This window comes from Canis lupus, chromosome 19 (genome assembly GCF_003254725.2).
Source record: "Canis lupus dingo isolate Sandy chromosome 19, ASM325472v2, whole genome shotgun sequence".
NCBI classification, from domain to species: Eukaryota; Metazoa; Chordata; class Mammalia; order Carnivora; family Canidae; genus Canis; species Canis lupus.
The window spans coordinates 40,790,538-40,804,146 of NC_064261.1; the positions used below are offsets into that span (position 1 = coordinate 40,790,538).

Sequence of the window (13,609 nt, forward strand, 5' to 3'; positions counted from 1 at the left end):
TGCTACCCCAGCTTTCTTTTGAGGACCATTTGAATGGTAAATGGTTGTCTAACATATCATTTTCAGGCTGGAGGTGTCCTTAGGTCTCAAATGAGTCTCTTGGAGACAGCAAATAGATGGGTCTTGCTTTTTTATCCAGTCTGAAACCCTTCGTCTTTTGGTGGGATCATTTAGCCCATTCACGTTCAGAATTACTATTGAAAGATATGAATTTAGTGTCATCATAATACCTATTCAGTCCCTGTTTTTCTGGATTGTTTCTTTGGACTTCCTCTTCTTTTACAGGGTCTCCCTTAATATTTCTTGCAGTGCTAGTTTGATGGTCACATATTCTTTCAATTTATGCCTGTCTTGGAAGCTCTTTATCTCTCCTTCTATTCTGAATGAGAGCCTTGCTGCATAAAGTATTCTTGGCTGCATGTTCTTCTCATTTAGTGCCTTGAATATATCCTGCCAGCCCTTTCTGGCCTGCCAGGTCTCTGTGGAGAGGTCTGCTGTTAATCTGATATTTCTCCCCATATAAGTTAGGGATCTCTTGTCTCTCACTGCTTTGAGTTTCTCTTTATCCTTGGAATTTGCAAGTTTTACTATTAAATGTCAAGGTGTTGAATGTTTTTTATTGATTTGGGGGGTGAGCCTCTCTATCTCCTGTATCTGAATGCCTGTTTCCCTCCCCAAATTCGGAAGTTCTCAGCTACGATTTGTTCAAATATACTTTGTGGCCCTCTCTTCCTCTAAACTTTTCCTCATGGTCTTTCTTTTTTTTAAGATTTTAGTTATTTATTCACGAAAAACACAGAAAGTTAGGCAGAGACACTCGGAGAGGGAAAAGCAGATTCCACATGAGGAGCCCAATGAGGGACACAATTCCATGACCGGGATCACGACGCAAGCCAAAGGCAGACGCTCCACCACTGAGCCACCAGGCACCCCTCCTCATGGTCTCTTAATTGCTTTTCTTTTTTTTTCCCTCCGCTTCCTTCCTTGCCATCAAGTTGTCTTCTATGTTACTCAATCTTCCACCTCATTAACCCTACCACTTAGGACATCCAGTTTGGATTGCATCTCATTGAATTTGTTTTTAATTTCAGCCTGATTAAATCTAAATTCTGCAGTCATGAAGTCTCTAGAGTCCTTTATGCTTTTTCCAGAGCCACCAGTAGCTTTATAACTTTTCTTCTGAATTGGCTTTCTGACATTGAATTGAAATCCATATTCTGTATCTCTGTGGCAGAGAGTACTGTTTCTGATTCTTTCTTTTATGGTGAATTCTTCCTTCTAGTCATTTTGCTCAGTGTAGAGTGGCTGTATGAGCTGGCTGAGTCAAGAATATCAACCCCGTCCTAAGTAAATTCCACCCTAGATGATTCTGACAAGGTCAGAGACCAGAAAATGAAAAAGAAGTTCAGAACAAAGTAAAACAAAAGACCACTAAAGTGGGCCTGCGGTGCTGTCTCAGGTGCGCGCCCCTGGGGGATGCCCCGCCCCTGCCAGGTGCCGGGCTCGCTGGGCGCCGTTCCCCCCCAGGCCCGTGGCCCCCGCCTTCGCCCCTCCGGGGGCTCCCGTCCGACCCCGGCTTCCCCCGAGGCCCCAGGGTGCGCTCCAGCCCTGCCCCGAGATGGGCCGCGGTGGGGGTGCGCTCTCCCCTGGCTCCCTCCTCTGCTCGTGACCCCGGGACCTGGGGGTCCCCCGCCCTCCTGCTGGCCTGCTCGACCCCCTGCTGACGCCCTGGAGGCCTTTCCCTCCGGGGAGAGGAGGGCGGGGTGGAAAGTTCCCGCTTCCCGGGGGCTGGGCCTGCCTGTCCCCAGGCTCTCCCCGCCCCCCTCAGCCCGGCTCCCTGGGGGCCTCCCCCACTGGATTGTTTATTTTTTCTCCACCTTCCTACCTTGTTAGAAGCGCAAACCCTTCTCTGGAGCGTTCCAGCTGTGCTCTCTTTACATCTCAGGTGGAGTTCCTAGGTGCTCAGGATGGTTTGAAAGTTATCCAGGTGATTTGTGGGGCGTTGAGCTGAGGACCCTACTCTCTTACTTTCCTCTTCCTGTTTGGTCTTGTGTTCTCTCTCTTATTATACCATCTTTCCATTCTGAGCTTTTTTTCATCCACTTATCTTTTCCATTTTTGCAATATTCATCCCCACCCCAAGATGCAATTCCCAGATGACCAATGCTCACCCCTTTGGGCTTATCCTAATATCACATTTGCTGATTAGCTGACAATGGATTGTGTGGAATCCCTTCTTTATGCTTTGGCTACAGCTAAAAGCAATGTCATGCGGAGTGCAGATGTGCAATAGGAGCCAGGAAGCAGGACACTATCATAGATAAGAATATAGTGGTAATGTCTAGTAGATGTATTTTCTAGGCCCAGTTCAGGCACTTCCCAGCTATATGGCTTTGAGCAGCGTTTGTTTTTAACCTTCCTGTGTCTCAGGTGTACCAATGGTACCTAACAGATGATGTTATGCTTCATATTCAGTAAGCCACTACATTAATGTGGTTAGCACAGAGTATGATATGCTCTATGCTTTCTCAAATATAAGATGCTGATGTTATTTCATCACAGTTATTTTTGTTTTTAGGACCTTGACAATCTCTAACATCGGGTTTCTTCATCTCTCTATATGTGTCAAGTAGGTAGACAAATACATTTCGAATTGTGAGATGAGTAAGCAGAAACAGTCATTGTATTGCTGGCACTGCATTGTTGCACACAGATTCTGCTTAGCCCTTAGCTTTTGTTTTATTTTGTATTGGCTTGAAATATAAACATTTCCTTAGCTGATTAGGGTCTCAGTCCAGAAGTGGCCAGGGGCTGCGTACCTTTAAGAAGGTAACATTTAAATTTAAAAATGAAATTAAGCACATGTCAGTTCCAGTAAATCTGCTATGTACTATCGGTTGACATCTTACTCAGCTGTTGGCAAGCATTTAATCAACATTTATCGGCATTCTTTTCTGAGATTTAAATAGGACATAAAATTTTATGACATGTAGAGTATTTTCAATAACTGTTTCATTATTTTCCATAGATAGTATAATAGCATACAAGAGAAAATATCAATAAAGTACCCAGAGTGCATTATTTGAGAGAGAGCAAGATGGTTTGAAGTTTGCATACTGACAAAATGTTGGTCTACTCTCCAATTATACTGTAGATTTGTGAATAGCTGGGTTTCTCTTTTCTTCCTTCATTTTGTTTATAATCCTTTCTCTTCTCTATACATATTATAGGTCAGAAAACTAAGAATAGTAGTTGTTTGTTCTATTGTTATAAAAGATAGATAGGAGCTCCTGTGTGCCTCAGTCCACTGAGTGTCCAACTCTTGATTTCAGCTCAGATCATGATCTCAGGGTTGTGAGGTCAAGCCCCTTGTTGGGCTCTGCACTCAGTGAGGAATCTACTTGAGATTCTCCCTCTTCCTCTGCCCCTTCCCCCTACACTTGCTCTCTCTCCTTCTCTCTCTAAAATAAATAAATAAATCTTTAAAAATACTAAAGATAGATGGTACTTCACAATATTAAATTCTAATTCCTTAGAGGTCATAAAACAATGTTATAGGATGTAGCACATGGCATAGGTATAGTTTAAATACCAGTTTGCTGCAGGAAGCCCAAATTCTGATAGCTTATTAGCATTAAATTTACATGGTGGCTTGACCAGTAGCCATAGAGTCTACATGAGCTCTTTATACTTTAAGTAGTATTTGAACTGGAAAAAGAAACATTTTCAGGGAATTGTGACTGAATTCAAATGTCAGGAATCTTTCTTTCATCTAAGTACTTTTGCTTTTAGCTGGGAATGGGTAGACAGGAGGACAGTAGTGTGAGCTATGGCCAAGACCTAGTCATCTGGCCATCTATGCCACAGTCCCCAGAATCACAAACAAAACTGAATGATGAATATGACCCTGAAATTTTGCTGTTAAACATATACTGAAAATAATTGAAAACAAGTACTCAGACATGTACATATATAAACATGTGCATAGCAGCACTATTCACAGTAGCCAAAAGAATGGATGAATGAATTGTGGTATATGCATACAATGCAATATTATTCCGTCATAAAAGGAATAAAGTAGTGTATGTGGTACAACATGGGTGGACCTGCAAAGTGTTATGGTAAGTGAAAAAAGCCAGACACAAAAGGTCAGAAATTATATGATTCCATTGATATGAAATACTCAAAATAGATAAATCTGTAGAGACAGAACATAGCTTGGTGCCTACCAGAGTCTGAGGTGAGAGGGTAATGTGGAGAATATGCTTAGTGGGTAAAGGGTTTTATTTCAGAGTGATGAAAACGTTTTGAAACTAGGTAGAGGTGGTGGTTACACAACATTGTGGTTTACTAAATGTTACTGAAGTGTTTACTCTAAAATGGTTAATTTAATATAATGTGAATTTCACCTTGTTAAATTATTAAAAAAAAATACTGAGTGGCCACATTGAAGCAGCATCATATTCCATGTTCTAAGTCACAATTGGTTTAAATAAGTCTACTCTATGAGGAGAGAATGTGGAGTTTGTCATTATTGATCCTAGGGAGGCTGATGAGGGCTGGAAGCAATTTCACAGTCTTCTTGAAAGATGAATTCAATTTCCCTCTTAAATATATTCTATTTTATTATGACATTAGATTATCAGAGCTTGTGAAAATCACTTTTAATGGCTACGTTTCTGTCCCATGTGCCACTTTATTTTCCATGCTTGCCTGAGATTTCAGTTGGTCTCATTGATCCATCTGAGAAAATGAAAACAGGAAAGTATAAACACTCTTCTTTTGAGATGGATTCTCTCTGTACAATGGGAAGATAATTATACTGATGTAGATGGGCAGATGAGGTTATTCAGGCTCAAGTGCTTTATTTTTGGCTCTTAATGGTTTAGATTCACCAGTCATATAAATAAAATGATCTGGATAATTATAAATAGTTTTTATAGTTTATGTGAACCCGCCTGTGAAGCTGTTGGTTGTTATTTGTACACATATATGAGTGGCAAAGCAAGTGTTTTCCATGGCTGTGACATAAATCTCTAGATTTTTCAGATAAAGAAGACCATTAGGTTTTTGTTGCATATATCTTTGCAAACTTTTTTTTAAAGCTTTGTATATATTAAGAGTCCTCCATGTGCTAGATGCCTTGCTATGTAGGTCACATAAATGATTTATAATCCTTAGAATATCCCTGAAATGTCTTATTATTTCTTTATTACAAATAATTGAGGTTCAAATAAGTTAAGTGATGTATTCAGGAGGATATATGGTGCTAGCATCTTCCTTTATTTTTTTTTTTATTATTTTATTTAATTTTTTTAGGATTCACCTTTAGACACTTGACAGCTAGGATACTCTGTGACTAGGATCCCATTGTGCAGCTCACTCACAAATTACAGACCCTGCTTATGACTAGTGGTTTGGTTTCCCTAAAGAAAATCTCATCTGTTTGCTCACATGTCTGAATTAACCTGTATAGACAAGCTATCAAAATGTTGGTGGGAATTGACATTTAACTGCTCTGAGGAAATAGGTATATCAGTTTATACGAAAGCTTAGGTTTTAAAAAGCATTTGAGCTCCTGACATGAATACTGAGGGTGCCGAATGGTGGCTGGGAAGGATATTAAATTTGGGTCATGGCAAACTTGAGCAATGGGATTTTAAGGAAGGCAGAAAGATGACAGAACTTGTGTGTCCATCTAAGTCATTCAGAACTTTATGTCACATCACTCTTCCAATGTGGGTTTTCTCTTCTCATGCACCTTCCCTATTATCTCTTAAATACATGTATTTTCCTACCACCATACTTTTATTAATACTTTCATTGCCTGAAGTACCCTCTTTCATTGCCACCAAGTTTTTACCTTTCTATTTTTTCTGTGTTGAAAGCCTTCTACTATCATGCTAGTCTCCGGAGGACCCTCTATTCCCTGAGCTACTACAGAATTTTCTGTCTGAGACACACCTTTGCAACTTGGCATTTACTTTTGGACTAAGTTTCTTTTGTATATGTTTGTATCTTATCTCTTATGAATCGTGAACTTGGAGGAGGTAAATAGTTTCACCAATTTTTGCCCCATCATACATCTTGGGTATAGTACTTGCTCAACAAATAGATCTCGATTGTTTTATCACTCTTGAAGGCAGGGTTTTCTAAAAACATTCATGAAAATACCACTTACAGGAGACATTCTCCTCAAAAAAGAATTGTCATTGGTCAAATAAGGCTGAAAAACACTACCCACCATTTCCACCCAGGGAAATTCACATTATACATTGGTATTTTCAACACTGAGTATTTCTTCAGTAGGAAACCAGTTTTACTACTTTAACTCAGTACTCACAGCTTTCTCCCACTTTTTTGTAAGAGCTACTAATCCCTGTTATTCCTCAGAAATGTCATTTGCAAAACACTGCTTTAGAGTGTTTTGTATAAGAATTGTGTTAATAGTATTCACAAATGTGGAAATTAACTTTTGATTAGATGCAGATTGGGCATTTGTTTGGTCTCCTTGCTTCCAGACTTGGAAAGACTACCCTTCGGCTGTATCGGGGTGTGTGTGTGTGTGAGAGAGACAGAGAATATCTGTGTGCGTGTGTTTATGTGTGTAACATATAGTGTGGACTCAACCTGAAAATAGATTAAGACTGAAAAGAGAATGATTGGAACTGGTCTTTCAGCTTGATTATCTGCTAGAATCTCTATTACTTCTCATAATATGCTTGAAAAGTTTTATTTGTACCTCAGGGGCAATGAGTCTGGCCTCATTTGCAAATATGAATGCAGATATTAACAGTGTACTGTCTTCTCCTCCAGGCAGTCTTGCTCACTGTCGGCTGGTTTTATTTACTTCCTCAGCAAAGGAATATCCATCTCCTTGGAATTAGACACAGTGTGGTTAATGGGAAAAGCAGAAGTTTTGGAGTCAGAAAGTTTTAATTTCATTCCCAACTCAGGCCTGTGTGCCCTGAGCAAGTTTTCCCTTCCAGAAACGCTGACTCCTCATCTATAAAACAAAATGGATTAAATCTGTCTCTAAGCGCTTCTTACGAGGATGGTGCCTGGCACAAAGGAGATACCGCATAAACACTAGTCCCCTTTGTAGTTATTTTTTGTGTCAAGCATATTATGACAGGAGAATTCCATGGGCTTAAAGTCACACAGACAAAACCGCCTTTCCTATAGATGCCATTCCACATTATGTGTTGTTACTTCAAACTATAAGTGAAATCATTATTCTACATGTCTGTTTTTATGAGGAGACAGTGAGCAGGGCACATGGTGAGAGTTGGACTATTATCTGTAAAGAGTAACATTAGAATTCTAAGAATAGTGAGTAAATAACCTAAAAGAGGATTTTTTAAAATTATTGTAGTTAGAGATAGAGAAAAGTAACTTAGAAATGATCCCCTTAGTCTTAACATCTGTCCATTGTAAAACAAAACTACCCCCCATTATTTTATATATATAATTATTTTGGTTTGAGTAGTTCATCGGATCATTCAGAGGGGGAATAATAAATATTTTAGGGAAAATTTCAGATGGGCTTTCAACCTATGTGTCCACATTATATAATTTTAACCACAAGTCCCTTTCCATTGTGATTTGGGATTATTTACCACTATGTACAAATAGAACAAAAGTATCATCATGTGATAAACTTGTTTAAAGTTATGTTTATGGAGGTAAAAGCATCCAATAGGTAATTAGAATGATCTAATTCCTTATAGCATCAAATAGAATGTTCAACATAAATTGAGGTTTTCAGGCCAACAGACTACTCTGGCCTCTGTCTTGTGGAAAACATATACTTATTATACATCGTTGTCAATAGCACGTCAATCATGTCTATCTCTAGCCATCCATGGCTAAATTGTTCCTGGAAAAAGCCCACTTTGTCCCTGGGAAGGTTGACAAATGAGAGTTTTGCTGTGGTATCTACCTTTCTAAATGCCAAATGATCTCCTGGCAGGTTTGCTTGACATAAATATTATGAATTGCGGAAGAAACCATCATTTTTCACACTTTATTGGTTTAGACACCAGGTGAAGTCTTCTCCGCTAAACTGAAGTAATAGAGGAAGCAACGAACCTAAATGTTCCTTGGACTGTCCTCAATTGTGCATTAATCAGTATCTGTCTCGATCTGGTTGATTACAGGAGAAGATGTATCAGGGAGTCTCTGCCCAGCATCCCCTCCTCCTGAAAGGATGGCTTGTGAAATTCCCTGCCGAATGGATTGTGTGCTGAGTGAATGGACAGAGTGGTCATCCTGTTCCCAGTCTTGTTCAAACAAAAACTCGGATGGGAAACAGACCAGGTCAAGGACTATCCTGGCATTGGCTGGAGAAGGTGAGTAATAGTAAAGGGTTCAATAGTGGAGTCTATTGCTAAATTTTTTTTTTTTTTTCTAGCAGGCAGTTGAAAAAGTCGTATTGCGGATGTAGCCACATATGGATGATAGCTCTATTGCCTGAATAAGAATTAAGTTTCATCTCCATGTATGCCTTTTGTCTAAAATCCTCTAGTTTATCTAGAATGGATCCCATATCTACAGGAATTGCCTTAGCCCAACCCCATGTACAGGCCATGGCAGTCAGATGGATGTTATTTTTCATTATACTTTCTTGAGGGGAAAAAAACAAAACAGAGTTTGGTTGACACATATCCAGCTTCAGGTAGCTCATACATTTGGGAATATAATTGAAACATATCTGGTAAAAACAGCTCCAAATTAGAAATCAAGAGACATGGCTCTTAACCAGGAACTGCCACTAACATCGGCCTGATTTCCTGTTCTGTCATGCTGGCATGTTGTGAGAGGGAAGAAGATGAAGGCTCTGAAAATGGCTTTGAAGGAGCTAAAATGTGCTATGGAAATGTAAACGGGTGACATCAGAACAAATTGGAGGAGCAGCTGTTTCTATCATTTATAGTGATGGTCTCTGTCCCCAAACGCGCATGTCCTTTCTTTCAGGCTCTCCCTTGGCTTCCTCTGCCTATGGCTCAGTTAGAACAGCAGGGTGGTGTGGCCCCTGGCTGTGAGGAGCTCCTTTTGAAACAAGATTCTGTTCTGTGATCCTGAAAAATGGGGCCAGGGTCAAGATGAATGAAGATTTTCATATTCTTAAAGTGCAGTTGCTTCCCACTCTTGTCTTTTATATTTCTGGAAGGAGAAAAAAGTCAGTAGAATTTAATGGGAAAAAATAACAAGAATAACAAAACCAAGGTCACAAATCTTTTTGAGCATTTGGCCCACTGAATAAAACATCATAGGGTGGAAGAGTGGGGGGAAAATCAATACTTTAGATAAATGCCAGTTTTACATGGATATAAAAATATGAAAGAAAAGACAGTAATGAAATTTGATTGTCTGACTCACCCAAGAGTGTAAGGATGCACATCTGTCTGGTTTCCCTGCCAGTGGATAACACATTGTCAGATATTATTTCAGAGTTTAAGGCTGGGCTCTCTTCTGCCAAACTTTAAGAAATACTTCTGGACTTCTCAAATTGCAGTAGAATGTATTGGTTGATGGAGGATGGCTGTCTTAAAATGATTCTCTGAGAAAAATAATGCTGTTTTAGGAAAAAGGTGCCATATATAGGTAATGTGAGTATAAATGCATATGTTTGACCTAATATCACTTCAAGGTCATGGGCTACTACATGTAACTGGCTAATTTATGTAGTCATCATGTTACTAAAATAAAAGCAGATTTATTTGGAGTTTATCGCAGAGATACATGATCTGAAGGTGGGAAATAGAATCTGGTTTTATTGTTGTTGTTGATTTTAGTTTTGGTTTAATCAATATGTACTGCTGCCTATTAAGAGGGAAAAGTGAAACATATTGTCCTTAGATTGTTACTCAGGACAAAAGGACCATGGCCCCAGAGTGGGCAGAAAGGTACAGAGGCTCAGGCTTTTGGAATCCTGTGTCAAAAACACCATCTTTTTGGACCATTAAAACAGCAAAAATAACAAAATTAAGAACGACAAAATGACAGAAACATGGTAATAAACAGAAACAACTATGTCTTTTTTTTTTTTTTTTAATTTTGATTTTCGCAGGTGGAAAACCATGTCCTCCTAGTCAGGCCCTCCAAGAGTATCGTTCATGCAATGACCATTCCTGTATGCAGCTCTACTGGGAGACATTGCCTTGGGGCCCCTGTTCTGAAGACACATTGGTAACTGCCCTTAATGCAACCATTGGCTGGAATGGAGAGGCTACCTGTGGTGTGGGCATTCAGACGCGGAGGGTCTTCTGTGTCAAGAGTCATGTGGGACAAGTGATGACAAAAAGGTATCACCGATAATTTATTGAAAAATGCATATGATTATTGCATAGTTGAGTATTTTTAGCCAAAAACATTTATCAAGCAACGAATATGCTTCAGTGTATGCTAGAGGGAAAGAATGTTGTTTGTTTTGAGTCTTAAAGACTAGAAAATCTCTCTCAGAAACAAAGGTAGAAACCGTTATAATATGGATCATTAATAAAGTTACAATACACGCATTAGTTCATGGAAAGTAATCGTGGCCCACAAATACTGAATCTGTTTAAGTAATCAAACATTTTATCAACCTTGTCTCAGTATTTTTGGCTTTTTTTAGATCCTGTAAGGACTAGGACAATGTGAAGGTACGTCCTCCACTTTGAAAGTATGGGGTTGTGGTATATTTTTGTTAGGTTCCATTGATCTTTTATGCCTGTTCATGCCTGTAACTAGGTTGCAATCTCATACATGTTAGACTCTGCACATTAAGATATAATTCCTTTTAAAGATTGTATTTATTTATTCGTGAGAGACACACGGAGAGAGGCAGAGACATAGGCAGAGGGAGAAGCAGGCTCCATGCAAGGAGCCTGATGTGGGACTCGATCCCGGAACTCCGGGATCACGCCCAACCTCTGAGCCACCCAGGCGTCCCTGAAGATATAAATTACAAAACAAAACAAAAAAATCAGTAGGATAATTTGGACATGGGAACTAGGTTATAGAGATCAAAAAGGGTCAGAGTCAGTTGCAAGTGATAGGGGAAAAGGAGTAATCAAGCGGAAACTCAGCTGTGGGAGTTTTATCTCTCGACCAATTGAGGAGACACGGCTTTTCCTCTGTCCTTGTGGGAAGCCTCATGGAAAAGAAGATGTAAGGGACCTAGGAAGTATACAGTGACTGGGTAACTGTCCTGTCTGTGCTGATTTCCTAGTGGATGTGTTTCAACTAGTCTCCTCCTTAAGGTAGAAACCTCCCCTCACCGCCTCCCTCCCCCTACCGCCCCCCCTCCCCCCACAGCAGTGATACATCACCAGGATGCACATGCTCAGGGTGTTTTGTCTAGTATCACAAACAAGGCAACTTAGAGCTCTGCCCCAGGAATTTCCCAGTTGGGAAAATGAAACCCTCTCTTCTTTCTATTCATGAGGCTCTAAGTATATGAATTGACAGTTGCCCCAGACATGGTCCTGGAAGAAAAAAGCAGGCAAGGACAGTGAAAGTGATGCTCAGAAAGAAACAAACTAAAGCAGAACATATCCTTGGCAGCATCAGGCCCTGGTCCTGTCCAGCTAAGTATGCTCCTACCCTTCCTGGCAACATTTGCTCTTCCACCTAATTTAATCCAATTTGTGTTGCTGTCCTGGGCAACTCCAACAGCTGATTGATTTCACCTTGGGGCACCTTGATACTAGGCTCTGGGCCTTATCCACGCTGGTGTGGAAACTACAAAAGCTGTGTAAGGAAAGGCATAGGAGCTAGTTAAGAGAAGTGAACGGCGGATGGCAAAGTAGCGCAGACTGACCAGATACACATGTTGGAGGGTCCGATGTGCAGATGGTTCTGCTGATGCAAGTGAAGATGATATGACTTGAAGTGAAGCACAGTCCAGGAGACCTCATCTCTCTCTCCTCCAAGGGTGGCTTTCTAGAGGGCTGGAGTTGGATGTTCTTAATTGTTGCAACCGCAGACTTAAGCACAATGTCTGGCATATAGTGTACCATAAATGACCTCGGAATTCATGAATGAGGGGCACCTGAGTGGTGCAGTTGGTTAAGCATCTGCCTTCAGCTCAGATCATGATCCCAGGGTTCTGGAATTGAGCTCCATCTCAGACTCCCTGCTCAGTGGGAAGCCTGTTTCTCCTTTCCCTCTGCCCTTCCCCCTGCTTGTGTTCTCTTTCTCTCACTTTCTCTCTCTCTGTGTCAAATAAATAAAATCTTAAAAAAAAAAAAAAAAAAAAAGGACTTCATGAATGAACTAGATTTATGTGTAGGAAGCCTATAGGGTTCAACCAGGATTGGATATGAATTGCAGAGTACTGAGAAAAGCTGATGTCTATCCTTTGTTCAAGAAAAATTACTTTATTTGCCATCATACATTTTGGCAAAGGGGACTGCCATAAAGAGTAATGACTAGATCACATGTATTACCTGCTACTCTTATTAATTCATAAATGTTATTTCTGCATTAGACCTGACTCTACATTGCTTGTGCTGTGCACAATGTGGACATACCAAATGTGGAATACCAAATTACGTCAGTTGTGTTTTGCAACTTGCCCAGTGTCCGTAGCACTACATGGACTGATTGAATCAATGGTAGTTATAGCCAGACATGGACAATATGTTTTACATATCACCTGGCTCAGGTGAAAATCTATTTCACTTGGTTATGAAAATCCTAGAAGGCTTATGAAGATATTATGTAGACATGAGAACTCCTTTTATCTTGGAAAGGATTGCAGCTTTGATAATGTTCATTTTATGATGTAAATTTTCAGCTGCTTAAAAAAGATGCATGAAATATTAGCTTGAATATACAAATAAAATTAAATATGGCTTAGGTATAGTAGTAAACTCTCCATAAAATGCAGCAAACTATTACTCCTTATCATGATGTGAAATTTTTGTATGCCTGATGTCTGATCTTCTCCCTGACACAAAACTTTTCAGCTCTTAATCGGGACAAGAAAAATCCACTTGATATGAGTATGGTTTGTTTATTTCTTAGCAAAGGGATATTAGAATTGAGAGTGATACCAAATAAATTGTAACATAAAGGCCTATTTGGACCGTTATGTTCAAGAAGCCTGTTTTCTATTCTTATAATTACTTCAAATGACAGGTGTTTTTTTTTTTGTTTGTTTTTTTATTGTTGTTGTTTTCTTTGTAAAAGCCCAAGCACATAAATGTTGTTATTGTGAATACCATCCAGTTTTGCTCGGTTTACCGTCACAGAAAAATGAATTGCACAGATGTCTTAACACACACGCACACACACACAGGTATTGCTAATTACTTTTTACACTGCTAATGAGGCTGGAGACTGAATTCTTACTGTATGTAGTCAAACAACTCTGCTAAATATGAGGCGCCTGAATTGACTTTAGGAAAATTAATTAAAAATTTATAGGTTAAGGAGATTAATTGAACTAAGAAGTTAATACCTAGTGTCCATGAAGCACATAGTGAGATAATGAAACTATTAGCAGTAGAAAATATCCTTTGCTCTGCCCTTTCAAAAAAACATATTTTTTTGGTTCTTTTTTATGTGAAAGCTATGGCAGTGGAGAAAGATTCCCTGCCATTTGTGAAGTCCTCAGGGT

The 13,609-nt window shown here is 39.6% G+C and overlaps 1 protein-coding gene across 1 annotated transcript in view; it reads left to right on the forward strand.

The window, feature by feature from the left end:
- The window catches only part of THSD7B (thrombospondin type 1 domain containing 7B), a 735,307-nt gene that overhangs the window by 328,015 nt on the left and 393,683 nt on the right, over positions 1-13,609 (forward strand). The window contains exons 7-8 of the mRNA XM_025430666.3: positions 8,160-8,351; positions 10,073-10,307. Of these exons, the coding sequence (XP_025286451.1) occupies positions 8,160-8,351; positions 10,073-10,307 (427 nt within the window). The remainder of the gene's footprint in view (positions 1-8,159; positions 8,352-10,072; positions 10,308-13,609) is intronic.